Raw genomic sequence first — 17,083 nt, forward strand, 5'->3', positions numbered from 1 at the left:
TTTCTTGGATTTTCAAATTCTATTGGAGTTTTGTCCCTCTTAGAATTAAAAATGTCAAGCAAAGCGAGACCATCTTGCTAGTAAATAAATACAATTTAAAAAAATAGAGGCAGCTCACTGGTAAGTGCTGCTATTTGAGCTATTTTTAGAACAGGCCAGCGGGCGACTCATCTGGTCCTTACGGGCTTCCTGGTCCACGTTGGTGACCCCTGACCTACATGTTTCACCGCCATCTTGGTCCGTGTTATTGTGATTGTCCACTTCCCTCCTTTCTTAAAAAAAACCCTTGACGTTTAAAGACGACGTCGCTCGGCAGAGTAAACTAAATAATTTGTATGCATTGACGCGTGGGACAACAAAGCCGTCGAAACTAATGATCTCATGACGCGTCTGAGACTGTCGTCCTTGTCTGTTGACTTCCGTTTGTTGTAAAACTAGAAGAAAAAAAAAAGACGACTCCTCAGGGAAAGCGACCGTAAATTGTGCGGTTCATAACCAAACATGTTCAAATCAATACACTCTGATTCAGAGTCGACTTATTGCGAGGAAACGTCTCACTATCAGAAAGTGTGGGTACGTATATTCATTTCTTTAGGGGAATTTTGTTGGGAGAAAATATGGCGACTTGGCTACAGGTTACTTTAGGGTTGCTATAGCTCCCTGGTATTTGTCAACTTATTCCGGGAGCCTTTACGCTGTGTGTTAAAAAAAAAAAGCTGACGTCATGGTGTCGGGGGACTTGTGTGAAGTTGGCCCCCTTATAATTCCATCCTATCCATCCATCCATGTTCTCCTTCCTGCAAAAATGCACTAAAAGAACACATCCAGGCAACTACAACCCCAGGGCAGTGGTTCTCAACCTTTTTTTCAGTGATGTACCCCCTGTGAATATGTTTTATTTCAAGTACCCCCTAATCAGAGCAAAGCATTTTTGGTTGGAAAAAAAAAGAGATAAAGAAGTAGAATACAGCCCTATGTCATCAGTTTCTGATTCATTAAATTGTATAACAGTGCAAAATATTGCTCATTTGTAGTGGTCTTCCTTAAACTATTTGGAAAAGAAGATATAAAAATAACTAAAAACTGAAAAAAACAAGTGATTCAATTATAAATAAAGATTTCTACACATAGAAGTAATCATCAACTTAAAGTGCCCTCTTTGGGGATTGTAATAGAGATCCATCTGGATTGATGAACTTAATTCTAAACATTTATTCACAAAAAAATGCATCTTTAACATCAATATTTATGGAACATATCCACAAAAAATCTAGCTGTCAACACTGAATATTGCATTGCTGCATTTCTTTTCTCAGTTTATGAACTTACATTCATATTTTGTTGACGTATTATTCAATGAATATATTCATAAAGGATTTTTGAATTGTTGCTATTCTTAGAAAATTAAAAAGAAATCTCACGTGCCCCTTGGCATACCTTCAAGTACCCCCTGGGGTACGTGTACCCCCATTTGAGAACCACTGCCCTAGACTAACACCCTCCCCGGATTGTTAATAATCAAATGTAAATAATCAAATTTATATACTTGTTCTTATGCTTTCTGAGCTGACTATGTTCACTGCCCGCTGTACATATCCTACGAAGTCAGACCTACACTGTTTCAATGGCCATTTCTCAGATGATATAATTGTTGATGACTGAAGTCCTGATATCAAGCACACCTAACACCCCCCCCCCCCGATTGTAAATAATGTAAATAATTCAATATATATACTTGATGTTCAACTTGTGTGATGACTGTATTATGCTGATATTATATACTTATACCATGAATTGATTAATGTGGACCCCGACCTAAACAAGTTGAAAAATGTATTCGGGTGTTACCATTTAGTGGTCAATTGTACGGAATATGTACTGTACTATGCAATCTACTAATAGACGTCTCAATCAGTCAATCAATCAATACCGCTTGTCCCTTCAGGGTTTACCCCGCCTTTGATTGATTGATTGATTGAGACTTTTAATAGTAGTTTGCACAGTTTAGTACATATTCCCTACAATTGACCACTAAATGGTAACACCTGAATACGTTTTTCAACTTGTTTAAGTCGGGGTCCACGTTAATCAATTCAGCTGCTGAGATAGGCTCCAGCCCCCATCCCAACCCCCCATAATTGCAAATATAAAAAAAAACCCTCTGCCATTCCTTTTTGTGGTAAACATTTTGTTTTAACTGTCATGTTTTGTACTGTTAACATGTTATGTTATTCATGATTAGCCCTATGACATAACCACTACAACACAGCGTTTCTGCAGGTCTTTAAAAAGCATTAAAAGTAATTAGATGGATTTATGGAAAATTAATGCCTTAAATGTCATCAAAAAGCATTAAATATGGCAGCACGGTAGACCAGGGTTTAGTTCGTGTGCCTCAAAATACAAATGTCCTGGGTTCCATCCTGGGCTCGGGATCTTTCCGTGTGGAGTTTGCATGTTCTCTCCGTGACTGTGTGGGTTTCCTCCGGGTGCTCCAGCTTCTTCCCACGTCCAAAGACATGCACCTGGGGGATAGGTTGATTGGCAACACTAAATTGGCCCTTGTGTGTGAATGTTGTCTCTGTCTCTGTTTTGGCCCTGCGATGAATTGGTGACTTGTCCGGGGTGTACTCCGCCTTATGCCCATGTGCAGCTGAGATAGGCTCCAGCACCCCCGAGACCTCAAAAGGGACAAGCGGAAAAACATGGATGGAGGGATGGACGATGTCCAGAGGCATTAAAAATGTCATAAGAGTTGCAGTTGTCAACAAAAGACAACAAAACAAACCACCTGACATAGTTTTTCCAATTAGAGGAAACATTGCACTTAAAGATGTTCAATATCTATTGAAGGGAAATATTTGCTATCATATATTGAGAGTCCATTTTGCTTTTAAAAATGTGTTTACTTCTTTAGGATGATTAGGTTTTTGTCTTAATAGGTTGATTGGCAACAGTAAATTGGCCCTAGTGTGTGAATGTGAGTGTGAATGTTGTCTGTCTATCTGTGTTGGCCCTGTGATGGTTGGCAACTTGTCCAGGGTGTACGCCACCTTCCGCCCGTGTGAAGCTCGGATAGGCTCCACCACCCCCTGCGGCCCCATAAGGGACAAGCAGTAGAGAATTGATGGAAGTTTTTGACCTGCCATTTACAATAGTAAAAAAACATTCCAGTAATGAAAAATGTTTTTTGCATTTGAAAGGGTTTCTTGACTTGTTATTATTATATATTATGATTTCATTGTGCTTAATTTGGCCAAAGTTAATGTGAATAATTCAACTATTCATTATCTTTGCCAGATGTTTACAATTTTGTCTACACAGACAATTGTATACTTTTGATTATATAGTGTATAATAACTAACTGCAATAAGACAGCGGCAATATTTGTGTTAATGTTGCATTACGAAATTAGATTTGCAGATATCTGCAGATATTCTGTTACAGACAAAAATGTTTTGCAAAAACGTCGCTCAAATGATAGGACAGGTTTGGGGAGATTTCGACAATGTTGGTGGTGTGGTGAATAATAACACTTTAATAACATAAAACTACTTAAATAACTTTAGAATGTTAACATAAAACTGTGCTGCAAACATTTTCATGTATTTAGTTTTATTTTAGGAATGGCAGTGTTATTTTAATATTTGCAATTGAATGTCTCCTCTCTGTGCTTGTGTGTTGTCCTTCCAGTAATAGTTTTTGTGTTATTTACTGTATTTTTTCCAAGGAATTGTATTGTTTACTAGATTTTAGGACAAAGTTTTATATCGTAGATTTTTGTTTGCCTAAAAATGTTTGTCCTGTCAAGGATTAAAGCCAAAAACTGCAAAATTATTTAATGATCTTGAAAAATGTCCAAGTTAGGTGGTCTTATCGGTGGTACTGGCCTAGTATTATTGCAAACATTAGGGCTCAGTGGCCTTTTGAGTTCAAACCCTGGCCAAGTCATGCCAAAGACTATAAAAATGTGACCCATAACCTCCCTGCTTGGCACTCAGCATCAAGGGTTGGAATTGGGGGTTAAATCTCCAAAAATGATTCCCGGGCACGGCCACCGCAGCTGCCCACTGCTCCCCTCACCCCCCAGGGGATTAACAAGGGGATGAGTCAAATGCAGAGGACAAATTTCACCACACCTTGTGTGTGTGTGTGAAAATCATTAGTATTTAAATTTGAAATAATTATTTTTTTATTAGATTAATCCCATTTTGGAATTTGAATTAATCCTGATTATTCACAGGTGATTACCCGCTTGCATAACTACAATTTTCACACAAATGCAAGTTTATTGTCAGAACACTATCCATGAATGTTTCTTTTTATGTTTTACTTAAATGCATGTCATTTATTTGCACAAAACTTTGTAACGGTTTAATCTATAGTTTTTTCAGGCAGTTTATTTGCCAAGGACCACACCAATCATAGTGTCCTCGTTCATTTTGACATAAGCATCGATCTAATCACTGACTGTATAGCAGTTAAGGTAAAAGAGCTAGTACGGGCAAAATAAATTGCATGAATAATCTAAATAAGTACACGATTAATGCAATATTTTTTTGTGATTAGTCACATGAGTTAGCTCGTTAATTTTGACAGCCCTAGTCGCAATAAAATAAATGAAGTATTAATGTTATATATTTCTACAGGGCGACATTGAAACATCTTTACACAGCCAGACAGTAATTTGTGTGTCTTGACGCTTTTCTGTTTGATAATCTTTCAGGTGTTTTTTAAAAATCAATTGTTCATGTTAAGGTCACGGATAAACTACAGCAGAGGTGTCAAAACTACGGCCCACTGGCATCTTCAATTTGGCCCAGGAGACGGCAAGGGCCCAACAATTTGCCCATAGCAGCTTTTTCTCTATATGACTAATCAGCAGTCTGATAGCTGCCATTCTGTCACCATCTAGTGGTCAACTAAGTGCACTCTAGTCAGTGGCTGTTAATTGTACATCAATGGTATTGTGTGCCAATTTAGTGTTGCCAATCAACCTATCCCCAGGTGCATGTCTTTGGAAGTGGGAGGAAGCCGGAGTGAGTGTGTGAATGTTGTCTGTGTATCTGTGTTGGCCCTGCGATGAGGTGGCGACTTGTCCAGGGTGTGCCCTGCCTTCCGCCCGATTGTAGCTGAGATAGGCGCCAGCGGCCCCCGCGACCCCGAAAGGGAATAAGCGGTAGAAAATGGATGGATGGATGGATGGATGGGTATTGTGTGCGCAACATTTACCTTTAGGACCCAATCCAGACAACCTACCCTACTCATGGTGCAGAAAAAAAATTCAACAAACATGGTCACACATAAAACATCCTGCTCATTGAACTTTGTGGATATTTAAAAAAAAAAAAAAAAAAAAGTCAGATCAGCATAAAAAAATCAAAGAGATGATGGAAAAAATGCAAAACTCTCTCCACACTTATCCATGTTCGGCGCATTTTAGCTGCCTGACATTTCTGATTGATTAAAAAACTTTTAAGGAGGTTGTCATAAAGGTAAACAAGATAGGGGTCGAATTTCACATACTCGTAATAATCCTATTATAACAATTATTAATTATATATCCTATATGCAATTATTTATATATATATATAAATATATATATATACATATATATATATATATATATATATATTAGGGGTGTGGGAAAAAATTGATTCGAATACGAATCGAATTGTTTACGTTGTGCGATTCAGAATCGATTCTCATTTTTAAAAAATCGATTTTTTTTTTTATTTAAAATTTTTTTTTTCTCTAATCAATCCAACAAACCACTATACAGCAATACCATAACAATGCAATCCAATTCCAAAACCAAACCTGACCCAGCAACACTCAGAACTGCAATAAACAGAGCAATTGAGAGGAGACACAAACACGACACAGAACAAACCAAAAGTAGTGAAACAAAAATTAATATTATCAACAACAGTATCAATATTAGCTATAATTTCTGCATACAGTAGCAGTGATTAAAAATCCCTCACTGACATTATCATTAGACATTTATAAAAATAATGAAAAAGAACAATAGTGTCACAGTGGCTTACACTTGCATCGCACCTCATAAGCTTGACAACACACTATGTCCAATGTTTTCACAAAGATAAAATAAGTCATATTTTTGGTTCGTTTAATAGTTCAAACAAATTTACATTATTGCAATCAGTTGATAAAACATTGTCCTTTATAATTATAAAAGCTTTTTTTTAAAAAAAATTACTACTCTGCTAGCATGTCAGCAGACTGGGGTAGATCCTGCTGAAATCCTATGTATTGAATGAATACAGAATCCTTTTGCATCGGAAAAATATCGTTTTTGAATCGATAATTGAATCAAATCGAAAAAAATCGATATATTATCGAATCGTTACCCCAAGAATCAATATTGAATCGAATCATGGGACACCCAAAGATTCACAGCCCTAATATATATATATATATATATATATATATATATATATATATATATAATATGTATATATATATATATATATATATATATATATATATATGTGTGTGTGTGTGTGTAAATATATTTACTTTGCATGCAGTCGGCTTCCAGCACACCAGTTAAAAAGTTTGGACACCTCTGAGCTAGAGCCTATCCCAGTTTACCTCGGGCGATAGGCAAGATACATACTGGGGTCTTCAAGGTTTTCTAGGCCAAGAACTCCTAAACTGATGGAGAGCGAAAGCAGGGATGGATCCCTTATCAGTCTTGTATACAATTATATTCAAAAGTAAACTGGTCCAAATAATACCTTGTTATTGTGCAATACTAAAATATTTAAACAATACTTTATGGTGCTTTTTGATTGAAACTTGTATTAGTAGATTGACCACTAAATGGTAACACCCAAAAAAGTTTTTCAACTTCTTCAAGTCGGGGTCCACGTAAATAAATTAATAGTAAACATGAATAGAACAGTTATTTGTATTATTTTGTATATATGGTAGCAATATATTAAAATAAAAAGTCTCGTCAAACATAAATTTCACGACTACGCTGCAGTATCAAACTGATGGCCCGCCAAAGCTTATGCACGCACAGGGATACATGCGAATTACGGAGAGATGCCTAAATGGAGATTTCAACGCTCGATATCCAGATTTTGTGTATGGCCCACTTCTGAACAATATGACAATATATGTTTTGAACAACATAATAAAAAAGAAATATTTGTGAAAATATCAATCTCACCAAACTATTATTTATCTGATGCTTCATTGGTATTAAAAATACAAAAAACTATAAATACTTGGTCATTTTCCTGCAGGTTTAGATTTTTGTTCAGGAACGTATCACTGTAGTGATGTCTCACATTTGATCTCTTTTGTGAAGGGATGAAAGCCGCTATCGGTGATCCTTTAACGCCAGTGAAGTAGCAGATAGTGGCGGTGCGAAAGCATCGCTTTGCTGCTGTGCTAGGATGAAAAAACTCTTCGGGTTCAAGAACAAGCCGCCTTCAAATGACGCAAAAGAAATGGAGACTGAGAAGCTGCACAAGGCCGCCTCGGAGGGCAACATCGGCAAGTTGGAGCATTATGCCGAACTCATCAACGTCAATGAGGTGGACAAGCAGAACAGGTCAGTATGGAGGTTGACAGGTGTTTATTATGGGAGTGTGTGGTTGCTGCGCGAGAGGGATTTATATCAATATACAGTGGAAATTCGATTTCCGAATCCCTCTGTTTGCGTAAGTTTACGTCTATATACAAACCCCGTTTCCATATGAGTTGGGAAATTGTGTTGGATGTAAATATAAATATAATACAATGATTTGCAAATAATTTTCAATCCATGCTCATAGCATATTCAGATATGCTACAAAAACAACATATTTGACGTTCAAACTGATAAACTTTTTTTTTTTGCAAATAATCATTAAGTTTAGAATTTGATGCCAGCAACATGTGACATAGAAGTTGGGAAAGGTGACAATAAATACTGATAAAATTGAGGAATTCTCATCAAACACTTATTTGGAACATCCTACAGGTGTGCAGGCTAATTGGGAACAGGTGGGTGCCATGATTATGTATTAAAACAGCTTCCCAAAAAAAGCTCAGTCTTTCACAAGAAAGGATGGGGCGAGGTACACCCCTTTGTCCACGACTGCGTGAGCAAATAGTCAAACAGTTTAAGAACAATGTTTCTCAAAGTGAAAATGCAATAAATTTAGGGATTTCAACATCTACGGTCCATAATATCATCAAAAGGTTCAGAGAATCTGGAGAAATCATTATATACATACAGTTTACAATATCTATAAACATATAAAGTGCATGTACAGTACATGTAGGAATTAAGTTAAATTAACAATGTAGTTTGAAATAAACTGAAAAAATAAATAGTTTTGCAGGATGAAGGTTTGCAATAATGACACTATCTTAATGCAAACATACAATGGACTATACCATTGACAAGCTAACCCAAATTAGCATGGTCAATCGCAGGGCACAGATAGATAATCATTCACACTCACAATCATATCTATGGACAATAAACAGTCTCCAATGAACCTAACATCTTTTTGGAATGTGGGAGTAACCTGAAGTCCCTGAAGAAACCCCACGCGTGCAAAGGGACAACATGCACAGTCGAGATAAATTCAAACAGAGGGTTGAAGATGCACACAGCGTAAAGTTAAACGTTATTGTTGGTCGTAACGTCAGAAGAAGGTAGTTTGAACAAGAAATGCATTAATTAACCTGAAATATATTTGTCCTTAACGTTCTCTCCTATTCAACTCCGTTTTAGGTGTGCTACCAGCTGTAATGTCCCTGACAAACGATTCATATGAACAGTTTAGTTTTTCAAAGTAAAGCATAGAAGAAGGTTTTTATGGTGTTGGAGTTCTTTTTCAAAACCATTATGGATAATAGAACGTAAATAATAGACTATATGCAGTATATCCATTCATACAATATATTAATTAAATTCGTTTTTAAGGCAAAAAGAATAATGTTTTTTTTGAAGCTGTAGTAGCATGTATCATGCCTTGGCGGTGCGCCAATATCAATTACATGTAGGGGAAACCCTGTATATACACATAGTGTCTTCAAAGTGTGCGTTCTCTTACTAAAAGAGGGACTTTTGTCGAGGCTAAAACCAATATTTCATATTTACATTGTTTCTTATAGGGTATGCTTTTCAGTTTACGAACCAACCATCTTCAAGAACCAATTATGTTTTTTAATCCAGATTCCACTGTGCTAGGGTTTTCCAATAATAATCAAATGTGAATAAAGACGTATCTATGGATGTTTTCCGGGAACTCAATCGATCGCAACTGGACTTTTCAGTTTGTCTTAGAAGACGCTTCGTCTTTCATCGCGGCACACTTCTTCAGATTATGCTCACAGACTTAACATTGGTCAGATCTGGTCTATGTTTTGTGTCAGAGTAGATCTGACATTAACTGATTATGTGCCCTCATATGAGAGATAAAACATCTTCTAAGACAAAGTGAGCGGCCCAGTTGCAATGGATTGATTGCCCACAGAAGTATATAAAGACATACACATCTCTCTCTCTTGTTGCAGGACAGCACTTCAGCTCGCTTGTGCCGGCGGAAAGGTTGAGGCGGTGAAATTCCTCTTGGAGAAAAAAGCCAATCCCAATTTATTCGACAATCAAAATAAGTCTCCCTTAATGAAGGTATTTCTGCAGTTTTTATTTATTAATTTTTAATATTGAAGAAGTTATCAACAAACCCTATGAACTTTTTGCTACACTTTTTATCCTTTTTTTTTTTTTTTAGTAATGAAAGCTGGTAAACTGGTACTTGTTCATGCAAATTAGGGATGCACAATGTATTTTTCTTTAAGCTCATGCTGATTACTTAATTGTATTTATCATATTTGAAATTTGAAATTTAGATTTTACTTTCGGCCAGCTTCTTTAGCAGCACATGCGTCTTTGTAGGTTTTCAAAACGCAGTGTAACGATGCTACCGTTGCAAGTGGCTACTAAGGTTTAAAGGCCTACTGAAACCCACTACCACCGACCACACAGTCTGACATTTTATACATCAATGATGAAATCCTAACATTGCAACACATGCCAATATGGCCGGTTTAGTTTACTAAATTACAATTTTAAATTTCCCGCTGAGTTTCCTGTTGAAAACGTCGCGGAATGATGACGCGTGTTTGTGACGTTTTTGGTTGGAGGGGACATATTAGATCAGCACCACTTACGGCTAAAATTCGTCTCTTTTCATCGCGCAATTACACAGTATTTTGGACATCTGTGTTGCTGAATCTTCTGCAATTTGTTCAATTAATAATGAAGAAGTCAAAGTAGAAAGATGTAGGTGGGAAGCTTTTAGTCTTTAGCCACACAAACACACGTTGTTTCCTTGTTTAAAATTCCCGGAGGTGAAGCTTTACTATGGATCAGAGCGGTCAAGCGAACATGGATTAGGACTACATGTCAACCGGCAGTTTTCGGTGAGAAAATTGTGGAAATAAGTCGCCTCTTACCGGAGATCAGCGGAGCTTCTGTCGTGCTGCTGCTGCCGCGACTTCTCTCAGAGACTCTGGCGTCAAAACACCCGTGGCCACACCCCTCCGACTTTAAGGTACTCTTTAATTCACTAAAACACTAGCAACACAATAGGCAGATAAGGGATTTACCAGAATTATCCTAGTAAATGTGTCTAAAAACATCTGAATCGCTCTCACTTGACCTCGCCTTTTTTTATTTTTAACTTTTTTTTAATATATTTTTTTTAAGGCCTTCACTCTAAATTTCCTCATTCACAAATCTTTCATCCTCGCTCAAATTAATGGGGAAATTGTCGCTTTCTCGGTCCGAATAGCTCTTGCTGCTGGAGGCTCACATTATAAACAATGTGAGGATGTGAGGAGCCCTCACACCGGTGACGTCATCGTCTGCTACTTCCGATAAAGGCAAGGCTTTTTTATTAGCGACCAAAAGTTGCGAACTTTATCGTCAATGTTCTCTACTAAATCCTTTCAGCAAAAATATGACAATATCGCAAAATGATCAAGTATGACACATAGAATGGACCTGCTATCCCTGTTTAAATAAGAAAATCTCATTTCAGTAGGCCTTTAATGATTCAAAGCTTGGTGATTTTTGCCCTATTCGTGGAATGTTTGCAGAACATTTGGTGCAAATAGCTTGCACAATTTTTATTGCAGCTTTTTTTTAATGTTGCCAGATATGCTGGTATGGCGTCAAAGTTTCTCATTTAAACCTGATCATTATCTCTTCAATATTAGTAGTACACGGCAAGAACGAATGATCAGTAATTGCTGAGACAAAAGCGGTCAGAGTAGATAAAAATTGCTTCTACCTACACCTTTGTGCTTGTGCAATTTAATCATGAGATGCACTTGAATAAAACATTTTACGCATGAACTAAACTTTTATCAATTGACTATCATTCCCAATCCTTATGTAAGACAAGAAAATGTGTTTCTTTTTTTTAATGTATTCTAATTTGTAATGTTCAGCAAGTACAAGGTGGCTAACAATGCAGCTAATGGGAGTAATCTGTTGCACCCATAAGGCCATCTAAAAAACGCCCACAGTACTCTCTTTACACCTTCTGACCTGAATATTAACTAAGTATTAGCAATATTGTTATTATAAGAGCTAACGCCAAGGAACTCATTTTGAGAAAGAATGAGAAGAATAAGTGAATAGGAATAAGTAAATACTACATCATGTTATTATAAAAGTGCCTTTTACTAAATTACATATATACTTACATGCATTCAAAACATTGATGGAGATTTTTGCATGTTTTTAGAGTGCTCTTAAGGCGGAGTAGAGTGGTTTCCATCAGCACCATTGTTACTGACTTTTGCTAGCATTTATTTGAGTAGGAATGCATTAAAAAAGATAAACATGTGATATTGTTTTACATAAGGATTGTGGATTATAGGCATAACCCCCCCCCCCCCCCCCCCCCCCCAAATAAAGACACTTTTGGTAATTACTCTGAAGTTGTCTGTCTCCTACAGTGGCAGACATCAGCAAACAGAAATTATTCAGAGCTAAAATCATACGTAAAAATTAAAACTGCCGCAGTCCCATAAGCACACTGCAGGATTAAAAAGAGATGCAAACTGCAAAAATAAACACAAACCCCCAAAACAACTATGTGAGAAAATGCTGCAACTTCATAGTCAGCCACGCTATCTGCCTCGAAAGACTTTGACATTATTACACATCAACGGAAAGTCCCTAAATAGGGCACAATTCAAATTTACTGTACCTTTTCATTTTGCTAACTCTATTCTGGGCACGCTGACAAACTACCTTCACGTTTGGTGCCCCTTGTAGCCTGGCTAACTTCGGTTTTGTTCCCTGAGCTATTCCGTGCGTTTAAATGTTTTGTCAATCCCGCACCGCATTCCTGTGATTGCAGCATTTTGAACTGGTAGCATTTTTATGGTGTTTGTGTTTTTGATCTTGGATCATTACTGTGTTTGGGTTTGGATAATGCTGCGTGTTTGCTGGGCACTGTAGTTTCTTCCTCATGAATTCTGCTGTGTTCTCAGGCAGTGGAAGGCCAGCATGAGCAAATTGTGAACATCCTGCTGGAGAACAATGCAGATCCCAACCTGGCAGACATGAATGGCAACACGGCTTTACATTTAGCGGCTCGCTTCCCGTCCCACTCCATTGTTGTTTTGCTCATGAAGTACAAAGCTGACATCAACGCTCAGAATCTGGTGATTCTCTCTATAGCATGTCTAAGAAGTAGTTTTGTTGTAATGCACGCATTCTGATAACTTTGTCATTTTCTCAGGAGGGCTTTTCACCGCTAACTGTGGCGATTCAAGAGAGCAAATCAAATATGGCGGAATTTCTGTTGAAGAAAGGTGCTGATGTTAATATTTTGGACAAAAACAAAAGGTTGGGGGAAAAAAAATGACACACCAATACAATTTATAATAATGTGCTAATTGTTTTTGTTTTACTAAAACTTGTAGGTCACCATTAATGGCTGCTGCCGGGAAGGGACACTCCAGCATTGTGCAATTGCTCCTGCAGCTTCAAGCAGATACTAAACTAAAGGATAACAAAGGACAATCGGCTGAAGTCCACGCTAGGAAGGGAAACCATGATGAGTATGTTTCTCTTCCTTGTCTCATCTGCCATTTTGTTAGCGCTCTAGCAGAAAACAACTGTTCCTTTTTTCTTCCCGTAAAATAACACATGGAACCTCAGCACGTGTGTTACAGAGACGTGCTGAGGGGCGAAAACATGGTGACATTGTCGGTGTCCTGACTCTCTTCTAGTTGTGCCCTCCTCATCACCAAGCATGTTCCACAAGGGAGCCAGGCGGCCTCAAAAAGGACCTCAAAATCAGACATGGCCAATGATGGTAAATAGTTTATATTATTCATATCTGATACAATAGGATATATTTCTCAAATTAAACCGAAGATGAGGTCGGTTTGATTATATGAGCTTGCATCTAGTAGCTGTAATCAAGGGCTTCTCAGTTTTTTTCTGTTACAACCCCCCAGAAAGAAAACCTTTCATTCCCCCCACTCTCTACCGTGACCATAAATAGTATTATTTGTCTATAAAACTGTTAGGACACCTCTGCATAATACTGTATCTTTAATATCATTTTAGAAAAAAAAAGAAACAAATATAGATTAACTCAACAGTTAATAACCTTAAACATATGAAACAAATCGATACAAATGGTTCCCGGGCGTGGCCACTGCTGCTCACTGCTACCCTCCCCTCCCAGGGGGTCATCAAGGGTGATGGGTCAAATGCAGAGATTAATTTAGCCACACCTAGTGTGTGTGTGTGTGTGTGTGTGTGTGTGTGTGTGTGTGTGTGTGTGTGTGTGTGTGTGTGTGTGTGTGTGTGTGTGTGCGTGCGTGCGTGCGTGCGTGCGTGCGTGCGCGCGTGTGTGCGTGCGTGCGCGCGCGCGTGCGTGTGTGTGCGTGACAATCATTGGTACTTGAACTTTTTTAATCACTTTTTAATGAAATATTTGTTTAAAAATAGGATCTAAACAAAAATGTGTTGAGCACTCACCACAGCCGCAGGTACTTACTGTTCCTTTTGCTTAAAGGTTGCACTGATTTGCAGGACGAGGACGATTGGGCGCCGAAACAAACTCGCTAGTTAGCATAGTTATGCTCGTCTAGCTAGCTTACTTGTTGTCGCCTGCATTCGCTCGCCGATCCACAACGTTGACAGCTTTCTGCTTTGTTGCTAATCATATTTGGATGATTACAATCCCAGAACACTATTAGTTCCAAACCAGTTGTAGTTCGAGAGTATTTATTAATAGCCAGCGAGAAGATGGCGACATTGTCGAGGGGGCGTGGCTATAGGATAGAGTTGTCAAATGTGAAATGTTTCTGAGCTCTTTGCATGCATGTTATATAAATTTACATTACATTGTCAATGAGGATAATGCTAATAAAATATCTACTATAAAAAATTTACAAAAAAAAATAAATAAAAATGCTGCTGTACATTACAATGGACATGTAAGTGTTAAAAAGAGGTTGGTAGATAAGAATAAATCTAAAGATAAAATGTAATGTCAAAATGCACCCAGTTGCGGGAAATCTAGTCTTGATTTTCAAAATTTTCTATCGGGGCTTTCGTGGCAGTACTTAGTGCCGATAGAAACTTTCCTACGTTTTTTGTCAGTTTCCTCTTTTTTCTCAGAGTGCTCACATGCTTATAACTTTGCTAACATTGTTTTTAGTCTATAACAGAACATTTTTAAAGTGCATCAATTTGCATGATATAAAAAAGAAATCATTATTTAAACTTTAACCATTATATTATTTACTGAAAAATAAAATATATAAACTTAATAAATAATACATTTAAATTAATCAGCAACATTAACTCAGAATCCTAATATATAAAACACTTTAACCTACCAAACAAAAATAAATAATATAATGTGTGCTGTTTTTTGTTGTTGTTTTTTTAATCAAAATGAGGAAGTCAGGATTAATGGCTTTTGTAGGGCAAAGCTTTTGGAAGCAAGGTTTAAAGCATGATATTGATAAAGCATGTTTCCAGGGGTCACACGCACCTGGCATTGCACCACGTCCTTAGGAGGACCCAGGTCCACTATTTGAGAAGAACTAGTATAATCTAGTGATGTGCGATGTCACTGATTTTCTTTTAGATCTACTACCGGGTAACGTTCAGGCTGCTTCTGGAGTTACCTATCCGACACTTTGTGTAAATATACCTAATATGTCTGTTAAAATTTAAGAAGTTGTATTTCAAATAACATATCTCGTAGCATAAATAATTCAAAACAAAATAATTTATTCATTTCAAACTCTGAAGTATATAGAGGTAGTGGCGTGAATAACAGTGGAGCCAAGCTATTACAACAGAAACACAGAGGGCAAAAATTATACAAAGTACACATAACATGTGTTTTAAACCATAAATAAGGAAATAATTGACCTAATAAAGTAATTCCATCCATCCATCCATTTTTTACCGCTTGTCCCTTTCGGGGTCATGGAAAATGAATTAATAAGAATTACTATCAGAGTAAAAGTAACTCACAGTTCAGTTACATGAAAATGTTAATGTGAAAATATTGCTTCATTTACAAGTTAACTTTTGTACACTGTTAATGAAACAAATAAAGTAACATACAGTTCAACTGTAAAAAAAATAAAGTAACATACAGTTCTAGCGTGGTCTGTAAAACAATCTATGCCACATTTTGACCAAAGAACTGTTTTCTTTTCCCGGGGGGGCGTAACAGAAAATAATTGAGAAGGACTGGTGTAAACAAATGGGGAAAATGGTGCAAGCCTAGCTTCTCACTGAAGTACACTTCAGGGGACATTACGAGACGACACAGACCAGCCCTCTTGTTCATGCTAAATAGCTCTGTGCAAATCTCTCTCATGTAAAAGCATTCACTCCCCTTCCATAGCAGAAAATAAAGTGTTGATTTCCTCTGGTGGACAGAAAGCGGCTGACAAGCAGAGAGAGGTAGGATGTGCCAAATGAATGCAAAAACGGTATATAATTTCTTAGATCTAATTTGGTATTTCCCTCCATGACTAGAACGACAGAAACCAATTGTTAATGTTTATAAATCAAATTGAAGACGAACACAGCGAAAAGTTAGGTAAGTAATACTTCTAAGCAGGCTTTCAGCACTCAGTGAATAGGTGTCTTGAACCTTGTGTTTGCTTGTGACAGACGCGCTAGAAGACTTGGGTGTGGGTGAGTTCTTGGAATAATGACTGAAACCACATTTTGACTTGCAAGTTGAACGCACATGCTTTTGCTGAACTTAAAAAACAGATCCATACAGAGTCAAACTGCGAGATGTGCTCAATTAATCACACCTTGCTTGCTCGTGTCGCCATCAGACTGGGATAAAATCAGCAACACCAGTAGGAAATCTCTGCCTGAAGGCTCTGCGGCCTCTCCAACATCCAATGAACTCCTCGTGTGCTCCAGTCCCTCTATCGAGGATCAGGAGGTCGATTCGCTTCCAAAAGCAACTCAAAAAAACACCCCAGACCTGAAACAGTTGAAGTCGCATACCCCGCTGACGCCACGTTTAAAGAAAATACTTCCAGAAAGTGAAAGTAAGCATCAAACAAGCTGTTCCTTTGCTCACCCCCTTAAAACAGGGGACAAACGCCAACTCTGTAAAGGACTGGAAAAAATTCCCTCTTAAAATTGCTTGTAATGAGCAAAAAAATCTGCTTGGTAAGATTTCTTGAAATAAGACATGAGATACGAGCTTTATAAACCGAAAAGTGATCTTGAAATTAGTCATTAAACTTTATATTAGCTGAAAATGTATTTATGTTACGTTTGTTTAGATATTTTCACTTGGAATTAGTAAAATATACCTGTGAAATTGTGAGTTTTAAAGGATTATTTAATGTAGCCCTTTTGTGAAAGACAACTTTTCTTAACTATTGGTACAGATTTGTACTTATTTGGGATCTGCGTAGGTCACAACAATTTTAAATCAAACCTTGGAGGCATGGAGGGGATATTCTTCCATACTTCCTCGAAACGTGCTTCTTGCAATTTTTCCCAATTGTGACATCA

General features: G+C 37.4%; 1 protein-coding gene across 7 annotated transcripts in view; it reads left to right on the plus strand.

Moving 5' to 3' along the window:
- The first annotated feature begins 229 nt into the window (after positions 1-229).
- The window catches only part of LOC133549306 (ankyrin repeat domain-containing protein 26-like), a 69,834-nt gene continuing 52,980 nt past the window's right edge, over positions 230-17,083 (plus strand). For 5 of the 7 annotated variants that reach the window (XR_009806062.1, XR_009806063.1, XR_009806064.1 and 2 more), the window contains exons 1-11: positions 230-573; positions 7,346-7,591; positions 9,550-9,664; positions 12,544-12,717; positions 12,795-12,901; positions 12,979-13,116; positions 13,288-13,373; positions 15,942-16,000; positions 16,076-16,139; positions 16,214-16,237; positions 16,387-16,608. Coding sequence is in view for 4 of the 7 variants with exons in the window: in XM_061894565.1 (XP_061750549.1) it covers positions 7,434-7,591; positions 9,550-9,664; positions 12,544-12,717; positions 12,795-12,901; positions 12,979-13,116; positions 13,288-13,373; positions 15,942-16,000; positions 16,076-16,139; positions 16,214-16,237; positions 16,387-16,608 (1,147 nt within the window). In the remaining 3 variants the exon portion in view is untranslated. The remainder of the gene's footprint in view (positions 574-7,345; positions 7,592-9,549; positions 9,665-12,543; positions 12,718-12,794; positions 12,902-12,978; positions 13,117-13,287; positions 13,374-15,941; positions 16,001-16,075; positions 16,140-16,213; positions 16,238-16,386; positions 16,609-17,083) is intronic. The other 2 variants (XM_061894566.1, XM_061894567.1) reach the window with 2 other exon arrangements.

Source organism: Nerophis ophidion, linkage group LG03 (assembly GCF_033978795.1).
Source record: "Nerophis ophidion isolate RoL-2023_Sa linkage group LG03, RoL_Noph_v1.0, whole genome shotgun sequence".
NCBI lineage: Eukaryota > Metazoa > Chordata > Actinopteri > Syngnathiformes > Syngnathidae > Nerophis > Nerophis ophidion.